This window comes from Canis lupus, chromosome 5 (genome assembly GCF_048164855.1).
Source record: "Canis lupus baileyi chromosome 5, mCanLup2.hap1, whole genome shotgun sequence".
Lineage (NCBI taxonomy): Eukaryota > Metazoa > Chordata > Mammalia > Carnivora > Canidae > Canis > Canis lupus.
The window spans coordinates 60,671,336-60,693,229 of NC_132842.1; the positions used below are offsets into that span (position 1 = coordinate 60,671,336).

At 45.9% G+C, this 21,894-nt stretch overlaps 1 protein-coding gene across 2 annotated transcripts in view; it reads right to left on the reverse strand.

Moving 5' to 3' along the window:
- The window catches only part of GNAO1 (G protein subunit alpha o1), a 172,938-nt gene extending 158,695 nt beyond the window's left edge, over window positions 1-14,243 (reverse strand). The window contains exons 1-2 of one of the 2 annotated variants that reach the window (XM_072827038.1): window positions 13,263-14,243; window positions 13,019-13,061 (exon numbers count right to left, since the gene is read on the reverse strand). In XM_072827038.1, the coding sequence (XP_072683139.1) occupies window positions 13,019-13,061; window positions 13,263-13,380 (161 nt within the window). In that variant the 5' untranslated portion in view covers window positions 13,381-14,243. The remainder of the gene's footprint in view (window positions 1-13,018; window positions 13,062-13,262) is intronic. The other variant, XM_072827037.1, reaches the window with a different exon arrangement.
- Window positions 14,244-21,894: the final 7,651 nt, after the last annotated feature.

The following is a 21,894-nucleotide window of genomic DNA, read 5'->3' on the forward strand; positions in this document are numbered from 1 at the left end:
CACGGAACCGAACTATGCTGCCACACACAGCTTCCCAAAGCACTGCCCCTCCCTGGGGTTCTCAGCAGGTGGCTCCCCCTGCTCCTATGACTCCCAGTCCCTTTTCCCAAGTGAAGATACTTATGAGACTACTGAAATGTATACAATGGAATATTACTCAGCCATTAGAAACGACAAATACCCACCATTTGCTTCGACATGGATGAACTGGAGGGTATTATGCTGAGTGAAATAAATCAATCGGAGAAGGACAAACATTATATGGTCTCATTCATTTGGGAAATATAAAAAATAGTGAAAGGGAATAAAGGGGAAAGGAGAAAAATGAGTGGGAAATATCAGGGAGGGAGACAGAACATGAGAAACTCCTAACTCTTGGAAACGAACTAGGGGTGGTAGAAGGGGAGGTGGGCGGGGGGTGGGGGTGACTGGGTGACGGGCACTGAGGGGGGCACTTGATGGGATGAGCACTGGGTGTTATTCTATATGTTGGCAAATTGAACATCAATAAAAAAATAAATTTATATAAAAAAAAGAGACTACCGAATGCAGGTTTCCCTGTTTGCCTCCACAACAGTGCCCCTCCCCCCCCCCCACCTCCGTCCGGTTCTCCTCTGCATCTGCATACCCACCCCCAGGGAACTGCATCCACTCTAATGGCCTCAGGACACAGGGCAGCGGAGCCCAATCCTCCTGCCTTCCCTGACCTCTCTTCTAAATGCCAGAACAACTTCCTAAGACAAACACTGAGCCATGTGAACATAATACAAGTTATCCTGCAAGGACCCAAAATTCAGGCTTGTGGTTTGAGTTGCCCTTCTTTCTATTACCTATGCCTCCTGACTTGATGGCATCACCAAACTCCAACACCCCGGAGGACTTGTCTGATCTACTCTCTTCTCCCCATTCTCAGCTGGACACCAGGTCTCATCCATTCTGCCTCCCAAAATCTCTTCCCCCACCCAGTTTCCCATTGCCTTTCCCTTCGATTTCCTAGTTCAGCCTACAAAAATCTCTCTCTGCTTTTAAACCTCTTCTCTGGTCTTCCTCTTTGAGCTCTGCCACTTGGCACCCTACTCTATATTCAAAGTATATGTGCCTTAGCAGAGCAGTCTAGCTCCACTCTTCCTTTTGAACCACTTCTCCTCATATTCCCACAAACCCTCAGGTCACACATGACTGCCCACTGCTCCCTGATGGCACAGCGCCTGCATGTTTGAGCACTGCTTCTGCACTTAGCTCACACTGTTTCTTCTTCCTGGATGGCAAGGAAAGAATTCCAGCTGAAATTCGTTTATGTAAAAGAAGGGATTTATCAGTTCACATTAACTTTCAGGTCCACAGAGCCAGCTTCAGAGATTATAATAATTACTGTCAGATGTCTTTCTGGCTTCCTCTGTCTCCTATCTTCTCCTCATTCCCTCCCTCACGGCCCAGTATCTCCCGTGATAAAGTAAGCTTCCTCCTTGCAGAGTAATGGAGATATGGAAACGCAGCTACAGACAGCTCCTGGCTTTCACCATTCCAACCCAGTGAAGACCCTGTTGGGATCCCAGATGAAGAGCTTCTTTCTTGTACTGTCCATCAAATTTCAAAGAAGGATTCTGACTGGCCTGGACTGAGTCTCATCCTATCCCCCAGTCACTGTGTGGCCAGAAAAAGGGGACTTTTTTTGAATGGCAAGGCCTGGGTCACACACTTACTTCTTATCTTCAAGTGGTGGGGGTGGGCAGTGGGGGGAGGTGATAGGTGGTCTTACTGGAACAGCCTGGAAAGGGCAAAGCAATGGGTGTCGACTAAACTCTCATTTCCCTACCTAGCTGTCTGAGGCATATGTAATCCTGAGCCCTTGTCCAAATTGACTCCATTGTTGCCTCTTCTGGGCCTTCATGGTACCAATTTGTCTCCTTCAACTGACTCAACTCTCTGAGGGCGGGAATTGGATCCCTCGGTGATCAGCGTCAGGTCTTACCCAAAGGTGTGACTCCAAAAAATTTTTCACAGTCTGCAATTACTATGCCTGATTATTTGTTTATGAAGTTATTGCCTGAGTCCCCTGGGACATGACTGGTTCACTACTGAATCTCCAAGCACCCAGAACAGTGCCTAACACATAACAGGTGCTAGATAAATATTGGGCAAATGAATAAATGAATGGTTTGAATAGAAGAAAGGTTACCAGTCTTTGGTGTTCCAGGGGAAAAAAAAAAAAAAAGCACAGCTGCTTTTTAATTCTTCTCACTTCAGTGAAAAAAAGGTAAGGCTGGAACTCCCTCAACATCTTGTCCCCACCATCCCCCCTCCAAGTTTCTCTATGTATTCTCTTGTCCTCACTGCCCTCTGACAGTCTCTGACATTTGTGTCAATACCAGGTTGCCCAACCATACTTTGCACCCTGTCTCTCTGCCTGTCCTCTTGGGGCTCTGCTCCTTCTGCCACTGTTTTCCTCTACCTTTGACATCTCTCTCCATCTGGGCCCTTTCCTTTCTGCTTCTCAGTGGATCCAGGTTCCACCATGCTAGTCAAATGAACAATAAAAATAAAGCACTTGTTCAATTCTATTCCCTCCCTCTCTCCCTCTGTCTCTTTCCTTCGAGAACCCATGTTTCTTTTCCAGGGGCCTCCATTCACAGCCTCCACTTGCTCAGTCCCACTTACTTAACTCCCACTGCAGTTTGGCTTTTCATCTGCCGCTCCACTGGGATTGCTCTTGCCAAGTTCACCAATAATTTCCCAGATCCATGGACACCCATCAGTCTTCAGCTTATTTGACTACTGCAGTATCTGACTCAATTAACCTCTTCCTTCTAGAAATTCCTTCCTTCCTTGGCTTACATGCTGCTGCTCCACCTGGCTTCCTTTCCATCCCTCAGCTCACCCCTTCTCGGTTTCTCTCACAGGCTCCTCTTCCTAAATGACTGTCATATCCTGGAGCTGGAGTGTATGTGAGCGGTGGGGGATGCATCCTCTGCCTTTTCACTCAGCCTGGTGAGGTGACCAACTTTCATGGCTCCCACTGCCCACAGCAGCACAGAATCTCAAACTGACCCTTCTCCCTGGTTTTGCCCTATGTCCTACCCCACATATCTGACTTCCTGCCAGGGATCTCCATTTGGACAATCCACAGGATCAGGAACAAAATATGTCATTATTTTTCTCTGCAGGCCTTCCCTCTCCCTCCTACATTGCTCCATCTCAAGGAATGGCACTATCACCTCACCAGTAGCCCAAACCAGGAGCCCTGGACTCATTCTTGTCTATATCCTTTATTTATTTTTAAGGATTTTATTTTTAAAATTTTTTAAAGATTTCATTTACTTACTTATGAGAGACATAGAGAGGCAGAGACATCGGCAGAGAGAGAAGCAGGCTCCCCTCAGGGAGCCCAATGTGGGACTCGATCCCAGGACCCCAGGATCATGCCCTGAGTTGAAGGCAGATGCTCAACCACTAAGCTCCACCCAGGCGTCCCAGATTTTATTTTAAGTAATCTCTACACCCAGTGTGGGCTCATTCTTATGACTCCAAGATCAAGAATCACATGCTCTTCTGGATGAGCCAGCCAGGCGCCCCCTTGTCTATATCCTTTAAAATGAAGTTCCTTGGGGCACCTGCCTGGCTCAGTTGGTTAAGCATCTGCCTTTGGCTCAGGTCATGATCTCAAGAGTCCTAGGATCAAGCCCTACATCAGGCTCCCTGCTTAGCAAGGAGTCTGCTTCCTCTCCCTCTGCCCCTCTCCCCTACTCATGTTTGCTTGCTTGCTCTCTATCAAATAAACAAATAAATTTTAAAAATAAATAAATAAAATGAAGTTTCTCCACAATGTCCTTCCAATTGACTATCAAATAAGTTCAATTATTCCATTGCCCAAATGCCTCTTAAGTCTGTTCCCTTTTCCTATTCCACTGCTTTAAGTTCTTAATCTTTTCCTACCTGGATCACAAAAATAACTTTCCACCTGGTCTCTTAACCTCCAGACACTACTCCCTCTAGTCCACACATATGATCTTTTTCAAGTGCAAAAGATGATCCTGCCACCCATTTCCTTGGAACCCTATGGTTCCTGAAAATTCTCATCACAAGGAAAAAAATCTATTACCTGTGTGTGGTGATAGATGTTGACTGGGCTTATTGTGGTGATTATTTTGCAATTTACAGATATCAAATCATTACATTGAATACCTGAAGCAATATAATGTCATTAATCACACCTCAATAAAAATTTTTTAAAAAGTCCTCCTGGTGGCATCTCATTGTATTCAGAATAAAATCTAAAGTCCTTAGCATAGTAGACCAGACCCTTCATGATCTATCTCTACCTCCTCCTTCCTCCTTCATCTGTGTTCATTCCCCTTACAGACTGAGCTCTAATCAAACCAACCTATTTGACATTCCTGGCCTGCACCACGTGCTGACATATCTTAGAGACTTTCTACATGTTGGCCTCTCTGCCTGGCATTCTTTTTTCCCACCTGGCTAGCTACCACCCATTTTTAAGACAGCCCATGTGCACTTCCTCCCTGAACTTCCTGCCTAGAGATGGCGTCCTCCATTCTCCCATAGCCTTGTGGGCTTCCCTTTTTTTTTTTTTTTTTTTTAATTTTTTTCCTTGTGGGCTTCCTGCTCCCGAAGTATAAGTGTCTTTTACATGTTGCTCCCTTTAGGCTAGATTCCGGAAGGGCAGGGACCTAGCTAGACTTTCCTCTCTACTTCTATGACACCATGTATACATCCAGCATACAGTAGATGCTCAGTAAATGCTTATGGATGGAAAGATGGATTGATTGATGGATAGATGGTTGAATGGACATGTATATTATTGTTCTGTCTTTCCCAAGTCTGCTCAGAACCACTTGCTTCTACCAAAGCCAAAGTCTTCGGTGGCAACTTCTTTCTGCTGCCACCCACAAATGGCCCACACTTCTGAGGCAGCAATGGGAAATGATTTCAGGAGCTGTCCAGATGATGGTTAGGAAACACTCTGGTGTCAGAATCAATGTCACATGTGAGGATGGCCACCACCTCCACCTCCAAAAGGAACCCAGCACCAATCAAGCACTTGCTATTCTTTCAGCCACTATTCAACCAACACTAATGCCGATTCCATCTGCTGATGGGCACTGGGTCCCAGTCCACCAGCTCTCCTTTGCCCACATTGGTGGTGGTCTAGTAAGAACCATGCAGGGTTAGAACAGAAAGGATGTAGGCTTTGGAATTAAACAAATCACAGTTTGAATACATCGCTGTTACTTATGAAGCTGTGTGGCCTTGAGCAAGTCACCCAACTTCTCTGAGCCTCGCTTCCTCATCTGAAAGATGGAGTTGATGGCTATAATTTCCTCATAGGTTGATATGAAAAAAACAAATGAGGATTATGGATCGGATTGAAAATGCTGAATGCTACGATCCTCAAAGGTTTCAAATATTATTACTCGGGCTTATGTACAAATGAGTTTGAGTTCCTTGTGAACCTTATTTCTTTCTCTTTTCTTATCAAGCATTTATGAAGCACTTCCTATGTGCCAGACATTGGGCTCAGTGCTGTATTATGAGCAAAATCAAGTCACTGTCCCTGCTTTAGGGAGCCCTGGTAAGGAAGGGGCACCAAAACTAGCAAAGGAGACAGATCCATCACACACATAATTGATTGACAATATGTAACAATTATTAGTGCTCTGAGACCCTGAAGGCAGGTGACCCAGGGCTGATTTTATGGCATGGAGAAGCTGTCCCTACAAAGTAACAATCTTCCACAGAAAACCTATCAGTTGGCTATGACATAGAAAATCCAGGTAGATTCTTGGCTATGGAGTACTATTCTTACATACTCTTCCCCTTTTCTCTTTCCTCCTTCTTGGTTGAGAAATTAAGTGAGTAAGGGGACAAGTTCAGGGCATTGACTATTAGCCTTGGAGGATTTTATTTTACTTTAATTTTTTTTTGTGCTATGAAAAGCACAATGTTTTTCCTCTTCTCTGTAAAGAAAATTAGAACTAAAGATGGCTCAGCAGATAAAAGCTGTGGGCGGTAAATACTCCCACTATTCCCCCTTGCATTTCAGGCTTCTAGGTTTCTCTTTGCATTTACTGGATCTTAGATCTAGAAACCTGAAAGAGGCCTGAGAAATTCTGTGGTGAAAGCCCATATTCTAATTAAGAGATGAACAAACTGAGGCTCACAGGGGCTAACTGACCTGCTCAAAGTCAAATTAGAGAATGAGTCAAAATTAAAGCACAGTTCTCCCCATCCTCCCCTTTTACTGGTCTGCAAATCTCCCAACCGCTGGGATCTGAGGCACCTGAACTCAGGCAAGTTCCTTCACCTGCAGGCATCCCTGGTCGAGCCAGGCTGTCTCCATTTCTAAGGAGATTCTAAGAATCCTGGAAGCCACAGACAAACCACTTCTCCCTCTAGCATGTCACTGGGGCTCTCCTCCCAGAAACATCCTGTTTTTTACTAACAGGATACTTTCAGATCCTCCTCTTTGGTTTGAGAACCACATCTGCATGAAAAGTTTGGTTAGAGGTGGTTTCCTCAAAATGCCTTTCAGGACTATGACTTTTCTTGGCCGACAAAGCTTTGTGGTTGAGGTTGCTATTCTGCAATTATCTTGGCCTTCAAAGAGCTTTCATAGGTACCCCCTACCCCCGCAGGATGGAACCATAATTGATGCTTTTATGTTTAGAACCTCTTGCATCAAAGACCTCAAAGACCCTGAAAATGAAGGCAGTCCCCAATTCTATGGACCACTTGGAACAGGGAAGGAGTTGGGGGAAACAGAACCCCCAAAAAGGCAGGGGGAGAACCACTTGTCTTGACTCCTGGTCCAGTGCTCTTTCCCACAGTTTGTAACATCACTCCAGCCTCATGGACTGAAGCAGCTGCACCATCAAAAATGTCACATCAGTTATGACAACACAGTGAGTTATATAACTGGTGCTGCAGAGCAGGCAAGGGGAAGAAGCCACGAGCATGAACCACAGCACTCCAGTTCTGGCTCCCAAGGAAGATAAGGCCCACATACTTCAGAAGAGAACTCCATATGGGAAGGGAACACCCACTAATCAGTCAAAGGAATAAAAACTACAGCTGACATTTGTATAATGATTTCTAGAACACTGTTATAAGGGCATTTCATATACTACATTATTTACTGTTTGCAACAACCCTATTAGGTATTTTTATTATCAGCCCCATTTCACAGGCAAAGATACTGAGGTACAAAAAGTTAAGTAACTTGTTTAAGGTCACACACCTAGTTAGTGGCAGAGCTAAGATTTGAAGCCAGGTAACCTGGTTACAGAGTGCATGCTCTTAATCACCTCTCAATTTTAGAGATGCCAAATGGCTTCTCTAAAAAAGAAACTAGCTATTTTCTTGAACCGGTAACAGGCTGCTGCTCCTTCCTCTCCTTTCCCTCTATGCTAATGATGGATTTGCTGGACGGTTTCTTTTCTAACCAGTATTGTGTTTGAGCAAGAAGCACAGGATAAAATAAGAATGTGATGCAAATTTAAACAAATGCCTAGAATGGGGATCATTTGAGCACCATTAAGCTATTTATGGTGATGCAATCCATAAGGTAAAAGTACTCATAGTACCTGCTGTTCTTAAATTCATGTAGTATGGGTACACATACACACATTTTCTTTTGTCGACATCAAAAGTTGTTCTTTGCCAGTGTCAAGTTTGGGGGTAACCCTTTCCAATATGTTTTCTCACTTTGAAATCATCCCCTTCCCAGCTTGTCTTTTGTCTTTCAGATCACAATGTGGCTCTTATGATAAAGGTCTCTCTAGCTTCATAAGAAATGAGAGTCTGAAGACACCCTGGGAGATGGGGAACCCAGTCCCTGCATCCAGATGGACTGACCACATGTCAGAAAAACATTTAATATTCTGCTCACATTAAATCTCCAATGTTAACAGAAATAGGTACTGTGAGCAGCTGAAGAGCATGAGTGACCTGCCCTATCTTGAGCAGATGTGGCACACTGAGGAGCACACTATAATCTGGGGAGTTCCAAGTGTTAAAGAGACCAGACAGTACTCTGCCTCTGAGTACTGTGAATCTAATCTAGTCCCACACAGAGAGAACAGAAATTCCTTATTCCTTTAGAGCCATGTTGATCCTGAATGAAGCCTCATCCATTTAATCAGCTCAGGAACGACCCTTTCAACCAGCAGACAGGATCCAACAGGTAAGTGAGGTTCAAGGGTTCCATGGGCTGATTCCTGAGGAGATCAGGTGGACTGTTTGCTACTCTTCTGGCAGGAAGGTCTGTTGGTATTTACAGCTCAGTGAACAGTAAGCAGGGAGAAAGCACCATCCATCAGCAAAGGAGAACTCATCTGCTACTTGATCTGACATTCTGTTTGCGCTCACACAGTCTCCAGAGAGCAGGGTGCATCCATTTGAATAAACATGGAGACAGGAGGATGGGGGAAGGGTAAAGCAGGCAAAGAGATGATTGCAGAAATAACAAGTCCACAAATCTGAAAGAGTAGCTCTCCAGAGTGCTGCCTCCATGTGGGACCCTTTGGGGATGTGCAGGGAAACGCCCCTTTAGACGGCTGCACTTTTACAGGGCAATGGCTGCGGGTGGCCATTCCCTTCCGCTCATGACCACCACTTAGTAGGCACTGAACAGCGCAGCGTGCTGAATGAACACAAGCTCGCCATGAACCTAAGCCAAACAGGAGACACCCTACGTACAAAGGCTGGGTCAGCTGGGGGCGGAGGAAACCACCAGCTTTTGGCAGCAGGTGACTTCTTAAGACACCCTTCCCCCATAGGATGGGGTCTGTCCTCAAGAATCATAACCCACTGTAAGGGCTGGGATATTTGTAGGAGAAATGACATCTTCACCAGGCAAATCCTAGAATTTGGCACCAAACAGGCACCCTGGGAGTGCTCCATTTTACCGTGTCCTTTTACATATAAGGCCAGCAGCCTGCAGGCCACGCCTCATTGCCACCTTCTAACTCTATCTTCCTAAAAATCCATTTACTGCTCCAGAAACAGATAGCCTAGATGTGACATCACAGAAAAGTCAACACCTCAAATGAGGGCAAACTATGGTGCTTACAGCAACTCCACAAGTTCATTTCACATTTTCATCAGGCTAGCCCAAACAGTTTGTCACTGCTCAAAATGGGAAGTCACTTAAGTCGATAATCTGTTGCTTCCATACTTCATAAAATATAATTCTTCAAGAGGGCTCTTTGTAAGGGTTTTGGTAGTTAAATAAAATTAACACCTCCTTTAAAAATTTTGGTTAGTCTGAATAAAAGACTCCCACAGATTGCAAAAATGATGAGGCCATATCACAGGTAAGGTCACAGCCTCCTAACGAGCAGAATTATTTAAATACCACATATTAAAAAAGGTCACTGATTACTCATGGTGTGTGTAAAATTTTATTTGTGCTGTTTCAATTATTGTTGTTTATGTCTCAGTGCTGAAATATTTTGGATTGTCTGACACAGAGCTCCCAAAAGCGAGCTCATGATCACATATGCTAAGAAAAAAACACCCCAGCAAGCTATGTTCAAATGAAACTTTTAATAAAGTATTAAGAATCAGGCTTTTAAAAATGATGGTCTAATATGTGGCATCTGTTAAATGGACAGAGGTTTCCCACTATAACATGTATCAAGCAGAAGAATTTCAAAGGTCAGTTTTCCTGCATTTCTAGCCTGATGTGGGTGTTAACACTTTGTTCTAAGCAGCATATACGATCAGCCCCTTGTCATATAACTTCACTTACTGGGGCATATATGGAAGCCAATCATCATGCCACAACACAGATGAGAATATGAACTCAACGGAATGGCTCTTTGCTCTTCTGGAAACGCTGATTTAAAAGGGTCTGGAGATGTCTGAATATCAATATTCTTTCTCTTAATATAACAGGAGCTATTAAATCCGGGACCCCATTAGGAAATCATCAAGTTCTCACAGGGCAACCACCCATGGAGAACTCTCTAATTCCATCTACCTAAGTGAAATAAAGCAGCATCCAAATTAATTCATACATATGGCCTGATAGGTTGGTCACCAATCACACTGCATAGTCAAGTTCAAAACTGCCTTCTGTAAGTGCCGCCCACATTTTGGACCCTGCCCCACCCACAGTACAGATCTCCTGACTCAAGTGACTCTCGGTCAAGTGGCGATTGGGGAAAATCATCTCTGCAAGGGAGGACTCAAAAGAATTTGTCACTAGGATACAGTGACACCAATCCCACATTTTGTGGTTAATAAAACAAGTCCTGCATCCAGCTTGGCACAAGGCCCTGATCTGATTTATTTCAAGCCAAGCTGGAGGGCTCAAAGGAAAGGCTGCCATTCATGAATGCTTCAGGAGGACAGGATGCCAGGGTCCCTTGTGGCAAAATCTACATGGCCAGAAGTCTTTCTCACTGACCTTTTGAACAAACCTAACCTATTTTCTAAAGAGTTAGTATATTTAAAAATATATTTTAATAATTTTACCTACAAAAATCTCAGTTTTGCCCAACATTTTTCTTCAAAAATATATCCTGTGGGTGTAAGAAACATGGGGGGGGGGGAACAGGGAAAAGAGAAGATATGCTCTGATATCTCACACATCAAAGGCCTGCCCTTTTCCCCCTCCTCAGTGTAACTAAATATGAGCCACATAAGACTTTCCTGGGAAAAGCCTACTTACAGCCTTCATTTAAGATTTCCTGTCCCACTATATAATTAGGAATTTTCTTTCATTCTAAAATGGCACACCTATTTCCTCGGAGAGCTCAGCTCTCTTTGAATAAAAAAGGCGAGATACCCTTTGGGGGACTCAGTATATATTTTTAAACTTCTTATTAAATCAACCTAATTTATAGGGCATGTTCGGGAGAAGCAGGGAGGGAGCTGCCTTGGTGGATGCAAAGTTAATTTGCAGACTCCCCCACCCCCGCCCCCCACCCGCGACTTCCCTGAGCCTTCCCGAATGCCTTCGGCCCCCTCCGAAGAGGCTCGGTTCTCTCCGCCGGGGCCCCGACTCCGTTCCGAACACTGCCGAGTCCCTCCGAGCCCCGCGCCCAGTCCGCACCGAGCCGAGCGCCTCCGAGCTGAGCATCAGCGACTTTTCCGGCCTCAGCTGGGCGCTGTCCACCACTTGCAACGCCTGAAACCTCACTCAGCCCGGTGGCTGGGGCTTCTAGCCGGCTCCGAGGCCGCCACTGCAGATTACAGACTCCTGAAGTTTTGAAACATCCCCTTCTGGGAGAGAGGGGTGGCGCTGCCTGCATTTGCCGACCCGCAAGGGCTCCAGGCAGATGCAACATGCACCTTGTTGCAAAGAGCAATTCCCCAGGCCCCGCCTCCCCATCCATTTGGGCTGCACAAGCTCTAGAGGAGCCCCAGGCCAAATTACCCGTGGCTCAGAGGGGTGCGGCGAGCCGAGGGGGCCTCTGCAAAGCAAGCCCCAGGGAGCTCTCGAAGGAAAATAAGAATATGTCAAGCAGACGTGGGGAAATTGTCTCCGAGTCGCTATTCCCTACCATCATGGCGCCGCCTAGAACCCGCTTGTCATGCCTGTTACACATGCAAGATTTTTTTGCATCTTGGTTCTGAAACCGCAAGCATGTTTTGTCTCCCACCCACCTTTCCGCGAAAGGGGTTTTTATTTTCCATTGTTTTCCTACGGGATGCAATTACTTCAGCTATTCTGTCAAGTTGAAAAATAATCATTTTTGTTTACTGCACAGCAACCCCTAATTAGGAGCTGTGTGTGCACGAAGGTGTCACAGCAAAGCGACGTGGAATCCTCGCTAAACGGTCTTAACGTCCCGAACTGACAGGCCAACGGAAGCAGCAGGGCCAGGAGGCCCCGAGGGCGCACACCCCTTCCCCACAGGCCACCCCCTCCCAAGCAAAGCTGCCTGGTGGGCTCGCCAGGAATTGCGGAGTGGATGGGGCAAGAAGCAAGCTTCAAGAGTGGGAAGGAGGGGCGAGGCTCCTAACCGACAAAGTGTGGAAGGGAAGGAATATCCCATTTTGTTTTAATTTTCAACCATCACTCAAATCCACCCCCAGTTAATTAGGAGGCGAAACTGATATGTAAGGCAGAAGGGGGCGGCTGGCAAGTGGGGCCTGAAATCCGCATTGAGGGTAGATTTATAAGGAAGATGGCCTATGCAGAGTGTAAATAAATACATTGATAAAGGCCAGGGAGTGTCAGGAGAGCAAAGGCTTGGGGGGGGGGGGCGACGAGGGGGGAAACAAGGGCTGGGCATTCAGCCTCAACCAGCATCCCCGTCCACCTCTGCCTTGGATACTGCTGTGCCAGTCATAATATCTGCTTGGAAGCCCACCTCTCCCCTACCACATACCCCTTCCCCTAACCCTAGTGCTTCTCTGAAGGGGGGGGGGGGGGTAGAAACCACAACCTCCCAATTCAGCACCAAATCCATGAACAGCAGACACTTGATCCTCCACCCCAGTCTAGGGCTGGGTCCCTTCCATGTTTTAGCCAAGTTCAAAATCACTGCCCCAGGAGAAGAGCAGGGGCAAGTGGGATTATGGATGTGGAATGGGTGGTGGTGGTGGTGGTGGTGGTGGTGGTGGTGGTGGAGGGAGGGAGGAGAGAGAAATACAGAATGAAACAGACAATAATGGAGGTAGTGATACACCCAAGGAGCAAGAGTAATGATTAGAATCATGCCAATAGTGTGATGTTCTGATCAATATGGCGGACACTGTCATTCATACAAACTACAGGCGCTCCACTTCCCTCCCTCCCCCCCCCCTGCAAAAAAAAAAAAAAAAAAAAAGAAAAACCACCCACCCGGGAGTTGGGGTGGAGGACCCAGAACCAACGTAGGGCGTGGGGGAGGGGAATCAAATCCAGGTGTGTGTGTGTGTGTGTGTGTGTGCGCGCGCGCGCATGAATCAGAAACCAGGCCTGGAGAGCAATGTGGAATGAGCAAGATAATACAAATGACAAAAAATTATTAATAAAAGTACAAATCCCAATGCCACAGGGACTTACTTCATCTGCTTCACAATGGTGCTTTTTCCTGATTCTCCAGCCCCTGTTGGGACAGACCGGGGGAAAAACTGGTGAGTGTCAGCTTAGGGGAACGGAGGGGGGGGGAGGGTGGGTAAGGCATGCGAGAGGGTGGACCGAACCGGGGGACCAGGTCTCCCCAGGCACGAGCAGGGTGGGAGAGCGGGCGGAGGCGGGTGCGGAGTGTTCGGGGTCGCGAGATGGGGGTGGCAGCCCCGGTCCTTACCCAGCAGGAGTAATTTCACGTCTTTGGCGGCGCTGATGCCATCCTCTTTGAGGTTTTTCTCAATCGCCTTGCTCCGCTCGAGGGCGGCTCTCTCCTCTGCGCTCAGAGTACATCCCATGGTGGCCCCTTCCCTGCCACAGCCCGCACGACTCGGCTGGCACGGCTCCCCGGCTCGGCGCGCCCCCCACCCCCCCAGAGAGCAGAGCCTGGGCTCAGTGGGGAAAAAAAAAAAAAAAAAACCAAAAACAAAACAACAACAACAACAAAAAAACCACGATATCCTTCCCTTGGCTGAAAACAAAAATGTCGGGAAACCAGAACCCCCCAAAAAGACAGCCGCGGACAAGATCCCAGCAGCGGAGACTGGCGGCAGCTGGCGGGCTCTAGGGGTGTCGAGGCGAAGGTGGCCGGGGTCTGGGGCTCCGGGGCCGAGGGAGGAGGCGCCCGCGGTCCGAGGAGGCGCGGGCTGCAGGCACTGAGGCTTGTGCACGACCCAAAATAAATAAAATAATAGTTGAGGCAGGAGCCGCAGCCGGAGCCGGAGCCGGAGCCGGCGGAGGGTGGGGTGGGGGGCAGGGTGGGTCCTCCTGCCGCTGCTGCCGGAGGAGGAGGAGGCGGCGGCGGCGGCGGCGGCGGCGGCGGCGGCGCGGGGTGTGGAGGGAGCGAGTGAGGGGGTGCTGCTAGTGCATGTGCATCGCGGGTCCTCAGCCGTCGGTGCGTCCGCGGCGCCTTCGCCGACCCCCGCGCGCAGGGCAGGGCTGGGCAGGGGGCCGGGCCGGGCCGGGGGGCAGGTCTCTAGCGGGAGGCGGCGTCGCTGTCTCCCAAAGCTCGCATCGCTCGGTGGAGCCTACGGGAGAGGGAGAGGAGCGCGAGGGAGCCGCGGGCAGCTGGCAGCTCGAGGGGGGAGAGAGAGAGAGACGCGGGGAGGCTGGAGGGAGGGGAGGAAAAAAATGAAGGGAGAGCCAGCGAGCGCGCGCGCCACAGCCCGGGCGGGGGAGGGGGCGAGCGCAGCGCGCGAGTGCGCCAGCGGCTCTGCGCACCCCGCACCGCAAGCCGCCCGCTGACGTCAGCAGGGCCGCGCGCCGGGCCCCCGGGACGGGGGGGGGGGGGGGGGGGCGGGGGAGGCGCGCGCCGGGGCCCGCGTCAGTCGGCGGCGGCGCGCGTGCGCGCGCGGCGCGACCTCTCCTCTCCCGGCGGCCCCCGGCCCGCGGCTCCGCGAAGTGGGCGCGTGCGGAGCCTGGCGGGGCGGAGCCTGGGGCCGGGCGCGCGCCGGGGCGTCCCTCCCTCCCCGCCGCCGCCGCCGCCCCCGCCCCCGCCCCCGCCCCGCGTGCGCGCGGGCTGCGCGGACCTCCTGGTCAATGGAGCGCCGCCGGCAGGTGGGCCCCCCAGCTCGCGCCCCGCGCTGCCTCCTCGGTTCTCCCGCCTCCGCTCCATCTTGGCTCCGGCCGCTCTGCTTCTTGGTCACTTTCCAGGCGCCGGGGCCGCGGCAGCCGGGACCCAGGTGACCTCAGCGAACGTCGCCGGCGGCGTGGGGGCAGCTGCTGAGTGCCCGCTTGCTGCGACCCAACCCACCCAACCCACCCAACCCACAGGCATTAACTGAGCACCTAGTATGTGGGAGAGGAAGCCGTGAGAGAGGGACGACAGGAGGAGCCAGAGCCGGGCCTGGAGTCCGGGAGCCCGTGCCCCCCGGGGCCATCGCGGCGCCTGCTCCGGGATCCCGGCCGCGGCTGTGGGCGCGGGCCGCGGGGCCCACCCCGGGAGCGCGGCGTCGGGAGGCACAGGCTTACTCGCAACCCAGAGTTTAAAACGGCTTTTACTCATTCTGCAACGATTTAGCTCGTTTGAAGTCTTGAATTCCCTCGTCCTGCCCCTTCCCCCAAACACAAATACGTAAAATGAATTTTAAGTAGATTTTTGGTGAGAAAACAGATTTCTTTTCTTCCTTTCATCAGTTTTTAAAAACACTTTCTCCCCATCTCTTTTTCAAATAAAGACCCAGAAACCCGGGTCGATTACTTCACATACAGCTAATCAAAGACCGAGGAAACACGTACACATTTGCCAAAAACCAGGCATGTTCTGGGTGGTCCCTGGGATTTTGAAGAAACTAGTTCTCACTGCACAAAATGGTTTTACAGTGAGTACAGACAGCCCCAGGGGCCCTCCTAGAGAAAGGGGCCAATGGGAAAGGTTGCTTGCGGATAGGGCAGGCAAGAGGCCAGTGGAAAACGTTTTTTTTTTTTTTCTAACAGTTGGGCACTTCTGTGGCTCTAAAAGCAAACTTGTTTGTTTCATTTCAACAATAGAAAAGAGCACTCCTGTTTTAGAAACGTCACCCAGCATAAAAATATATTTGCAATGGGGATGTGGGGTGGGGGAAACGAAGTTAAGGCCCACCCAGAAAAAAAAAAAATTCTTTCCCTTGAATTTTTTAATGTGTTGTCTCTTTCTATAAATAGCTATGTCAAAGGTTGTATGTAATGCAATTTGAATATTTAAATTTGAATCACATTTTATGTATTCTAGGAAACGGACAAAGGACTGGTAAAGAATCTGTTTTATAAAATAAATAACGTCTTCACTATCTCCCTGCTCTGACCCCCTAGCCTCCTTTTGATGTGTCTCTGGGGAGGGAAACTTACGGGATAAATCTGGTTTGCTTAAAATCAGTATGTCACCAAAAATTACCCTTCCAGATCCAAAACACAGCTTTGGCACTCAATATTCTATACAATCTATTGTTTCCTCTACAGCCTGCTAGGATGATCATGCAGATCTATCTGATACAGGGAGAAATTCAGCAACTTCACCCAGATTCAGTTTTCCCCACAAGGCTGCATCTGAAAGACCAAAGAGGTAAGAATATAACCACTTCTTTGAAGATGTTGGGTCAATCTTACATTTGGATCCTCTTTCATGTCAAGTCATTTTTAAGATTTTAGGCTGTTGGAATTGTGGCTTGTATGGTTAAATCAAACTATCCTTGCTTTTTGTTATATTTATTCCTTCTCGGTATCATACCTAGTATGGTGAAGGCACAGACCTGTTTTTTTGTGTGTGTTCTTCACTCAGTACTTTTTTTTTTTTTTTTAAGATTTTATTTATTTATTCATGAGAGACCCAGTGAGAGAGTCAGAGACACAGGCAGAGGGAGAAGCAGGCTCCCATAGGGAGCCTGATGCGGAACTCAAATCCAGGACCCCGGGATCATGACCTGAGCCAAAGGCAGATGCTTAACCACTGAGCCACCAGGCGTCCCTTCACTTAGTACTTATTAAGCACCTATCTACCATTTAGACAGGCACTATAGTAGATAGGCACTATAGATGTTGTATTTCAGGTCTGTCTCCCTGTCTTCTTTTTCTGGGTCATTTTGCACCTTTATAACTGGGCTTCATAAAACTAATTATAACCCACTTCATCTGTATAATGCTTTACAGCTCACTGGGTGCTTTTGTAAAATTTACCTCTTAGGATCCTCCCATGTAAACCTCAGTTAGGCACTGTGATATGGGGAGTGTCACTGCAGAACAGAAAGAGCTGGAACTATGAATCCAGATCAGCCTGGGTATCCATTTTACAGTTGAGGAAACTGAGCCTCTGACGGGGCAAATAACTTGTTCAAGGTTAGGCCATCATTAAGTAATAAACAGAGCTCCTTTTATAGGTTTGCAGACTATTCAGGCGAAAAACGTCGTGTAAATATATAAAGCATACTTTCTAGACTCTGAGAATGCTCATAGCCCCAGAACCCACATATATCTGCACTCCTCAAAGGAAATGAGGATGGGAACATCCCTGTTCTCTGAGTTGTTAGTAAGTAGATAATACCACAAGTGTTTAATTTGTCCACAATTAATTCCTGTGGGAATGGAGAAATTACAATCCTAACATCGAGAGTGATCAAGGACAGATTCCATTTGCTTTTATTTTGTATGATCCTCAGAATTGTGTTTCTCTGGTTATTGTTTTGGTTGGAGAATCATGCGCATTTACTGTACCCTCAGTCAACTATCTCCCTTGCCATATACACACACTCTTCATCATATTTTAAGTTTGAAAAGTAGGGAATTAGAATGTTGCATATACTCTCTACAAGGGACAACAGCAAAAGCCTATGTTAAGTTGCCTTTTTTACTACATGTGGCTCCTAATCCTAGAAGACAGTAATTTATGATAAACACAAGATTCCCCAGTTCTGAATTATAGAATGTGGGCTCTGATTAGATGAGCTGAATTTCCCTACTTTTTCCCATTTGTGATTACTTTAATTAAATATGCATGCATTGACAATATACTGTGTTTAATATATTGGTTTGGATTCAAAGGAAAGTTTAGGTAGGCATAAGCTTGGATTCTTGAAATCCTGGGAATTTTTTTTTCAAAACCATTCACATCAGAATTAGCTGGGGTGCTACTTAAAAATTCAATTACCCGTCTTACTTCTACCAAGTCAAACTCTTGGGCAATCTGCATCAATAGCTACTCCCCAGATGATATTTATGTACACAAAGTGCTAGATATTATACATTATACAGAATCTGTATGTGCCAATTAATTCTGTCAGGAGTTTACTTTTTTAAAGTTCAAATACCTCACGTTTATGAATTCAACTTTATGTTTACTAGTTTTTTATATTTTTTGTCAAAGGAAAATATAATGAAATTTGCTATTCCTTATGAACACCATTGTCATGGGAAGAAAATAGACTAACATGTAGTGCACGAACTAAATGAATCCATACTAAATGTCAAGTGAGTTAGGCATTTTAGGGAGAATGTAGATCACTAGAGCTTTTAAAATTCCCCAGTAAGGGTTTCTATTCATCTATTATGAAATTAATGGCTCACAATCTAACCTAGTGGTCAACATAATTTAGAAAAATGTCTGAGTCGGGCTAAGAGATGACTTAGTGTTTTCTGATATATCTGGCATTAACGAAGGAAGATGCTGATCAAATTTTTGTTTATGGCCCTAGAAGACAAGCTCCCCCCCCCCCCCCCCCCCCCGCATTCAGTCCATATTCAACACTTTTCTGACTGGTATTATTTTGAGCACATCTCTCAGACCTACCAGAGTAGTGGTTCTCAAATGTTGAATGGTGCTAAGAATTACTTGGGATGCTTTAAAAGATGTGGATTCCTGGGTCCCATCCCTAAACTTTCTGAGTCAGCAAGTCTGAGACAGGGCCTGGAAATGTTCGTTTTTACAATCATACCTTTCCCCCTCAGTGATACTGGTACAATTTGGGAAACACATCATTGGAAACACATCAACCCCTTTGAGGTGAGGGGGTTGTCTTACCACTTGGTGTATGTCCCAAAAGGTCAAGCATGGCCCACTGTCCACAGGTCATCAGTTTTAATACTCATAAACTACATTCATCTATCTATAGGCCAGGGTTAAATCAGATCATTTACCAAAGTTCTCCCCAGCTCTGAGACTTTTTGATTTTTCAATCTAATAGAAATTTTGTGACTTGATGATTTGAGAAGATTTTTAAGATTGAGTAAGTTAAAAAAGGTAGTGGCTTGTTTTCAAGTAAGGTTCTGGAAACTGAAATGATACTGATTTTTAATAAACAAATGGGAGATTTATTGGCATTTGGTGAGAAGAGAGCATATGTCAAATATTTTTGAAGTCCCCATCAGAAAATTCTTTGCTAAGTTTTGTGTCTCTTTTGTTATTTTGTTGAGTTCATGAAAAAAAGTAGTTTCTTTATTTATAATTGTTAGGAATAAAGATGCCAAGGGAAGAAATAAAGGTTTCGTGTGTTTTTAAATGAAGGGACTTGCATGAAGGAGCAGATTAAGACTTGTAGGTAATTGAATTGAGCTCTTAAGTTATTGAAATTCATTATGTGGTCACTCTTAAGAACATTATTTGTTGAGCATACTTTGATGGTTCAAGAACCCCAAAGAGGGTGTGCTTTCTGAGTTTTCTCAATTTAGGATAGCAAGAGAATCCCCCCCACGGATGCATTTGGCTGAGACTGAGTGGAAAGTTTGAGGGGATAGGACTAGTGCTTTCACATTGGTAAGATTGACCAAGAGCTGAAATTGAAGTTAGAAGTTTGGCTTAATATGAAGGCATCACCTACCAGCCTGTGGTAGGTGTTAGAATTTTCTTGGAAAAAATTTTTCTTTAGAAATCAAGATTCTTTTTGTTATGATGGGAATAATAGTACTTTTCAAACTCCCTTGGCTGAAGCTGACAGATAAGATTAGCAGGTATGTATTCGTAAAGTATTTATTTAATAATTACTAAGTCCTCCAGAAGACAGGAGGTTTCCTGACATGAAAGTTTCTTGCATTATTTATCATATTTTCTTTCTCCATAGAGCCTTTCATGCGTGTAGCTCCAACACGTTTTAGACATTATCTCATTGTCTTCTATAAGCTTCAAGGTCCAAGGAATTATCAACACATTGCTCTATACAAATAGAAATGTTTTTCTTTGTTCCTGTCAGTTGTATTTGTGAAAGCAAAAAGTAGGTGAATCTTATCTGAATCCAGTTAATTCCAGTTTGAACTGGCTGTTAACAAGTATGACTAGGGGGACAGGATGGGAGGCATTAACTAATTCAAACTTATTAGAAGTGGGTTGAGGGTAGAAGTAGGTTGACTAGACTGATTTAATTTTGTGACCTGTCTGTATCCTCTACATGTGATTTGGGGGTGTTCCCAGAGTCTGCCAAAATACCAAGAACATGCTGTTCCAGTGGGATAACATCATCTTAAGTTGAGCCGATGTTTGTGCATGCTATCTATTCTCCAAAGGCCTGAAAAATCCTGACCTCTGTGATAGAGAAAAAACATTTTAATGAAATTCCTATGTGTGTAACGGGGGCACATCTATAAAATTGAAGAAGGCAATTTAGAGAGAGACACATTTTTAACCAGACACCTATCCCATAGGACTTTTAGTTAAAATCATTCGGAGCTAGAAGTAGAAAGAAGAGAACTGAACTGATTTTCCTCTCAAGCTGTCTCTGTCGCTACATCTTCTCATGGCCATCATAGCTTTTGGAGAGAGCTAAGAGGAGAGGAAAGAAAAAGAAGGAGGATGATTCTGAATTAATTTTATCCATTATAAATTAAAACCAGTGCTGTTCTGAAAGACCAAAGAGAAGACATACAGATTTCAGTAAAAACACTGAATGTAGTACTTTAAAATGACCAAAATTATTGAGGTGGATGCCTAAAAGCAATCTTAAAAAAAAAAAAAATCAATGGTGTGATCTCGGATTCAGAGGTGGATGAATGGGGCTTGAAAAGAGTTGGTCAGTTTGATCATCCTTTCTTTTGATTCTACTACCTCTGCTTTTTCTAGGAAAGAAGTGACACCAGTCATTTCTCCTGCAAGAAAATAATGAGAAGAACGACATTTGGCCCATTCTTGCCTTGCTAGTGTGCCAGTGTGTGTGTGCACCATGTGCCAGATTCTGTGCTAGATGCCAGGAGTAAACTGTATAATACAACACACATGGCTCTCTGGCATCATGGTACACATAGTCTCTGATCTTTGAATCATACCATCTCTCATACATTATTTGATTTGATCCTTTTAACAACTTTGAAATAGCCAAGATTTCTATTTACATTTCATGCATAATGAAGTTAAGCTTAGAGAAGTTCAAGTGATTTACTGAAGATCAGCTGATAAATTTTGCGATCAGGATGGTCACCCTAATTTTCTACATTCTAAGACAGTGGCCTTCCTGCTACTTCATGCTACTTCCCCGAGATCCGAGCTTCAAAGATTATATCTAAGTTGCTCTTTGAAATAGCAGCTTGGCTAATTGTATTATTCACGTTTTTGTTAGTTCTTACCTTACTCAATAATCTTCCCTTGCATTAGCAGATATTATTGATCATCATAAATGGACTTTATCTAAGCAATTTGTGATCCCATGATATTTATTCCAATAAATGATTCCTAGCTCTTAATACAGAATAAATTATTTTTATTACACACAATTATTAGAATGCTCTCCATGTTTTGTGACACCTCCCCCAAAGAAAACAGCTAGAAATGCAGAGTAGTTGATGTACAGCTGTTAAAGGAAGATATTAGAAAGCTTTAGTTCCAGTAGACTTGGACAAATAATAAATGAAAGTAATTTTGAAAACTAAAAGGAAGTGACATCAAGAAAGGCAGCAGAGTGGAAAGAACACTGGACTGAGAATCAAGAGACAGAAGATTTGGTCTTGGTTCAGCCAACTTTGGGACATTCAGTTCTTTTTTCCAGGCCTTCATTTCCTTAATCACAGAATTGAATTTCAGGCACCTGCTGTATTCTACATACATAATTCTAAATCTGAGTTAAGTGGACAGAGATCCTGGAGAGTGACATTGGGGAGACTATAGGAGGCAGAGCAACATTGGCCCCACCAATGGAGCATAGTGAGAAAATGTTACAAATCCATTCAGTCCTTGAATCTGAATCCGTCTATTCTACTTTTGAGGGGATCCCTGGGTGGCTCAGTGGTTTAGTGCCTGCCTTTGGCCCAGGGCGCGATCCTAGAGTCCCGGGATCGAGTCCCACGTTGGGCTCCTGGCATGGAGCCTGCTTCTCCCTCCTCCTGTGTCTCTGCCTCTCTCTCTCTCTCTGTCTATCATAAATAAA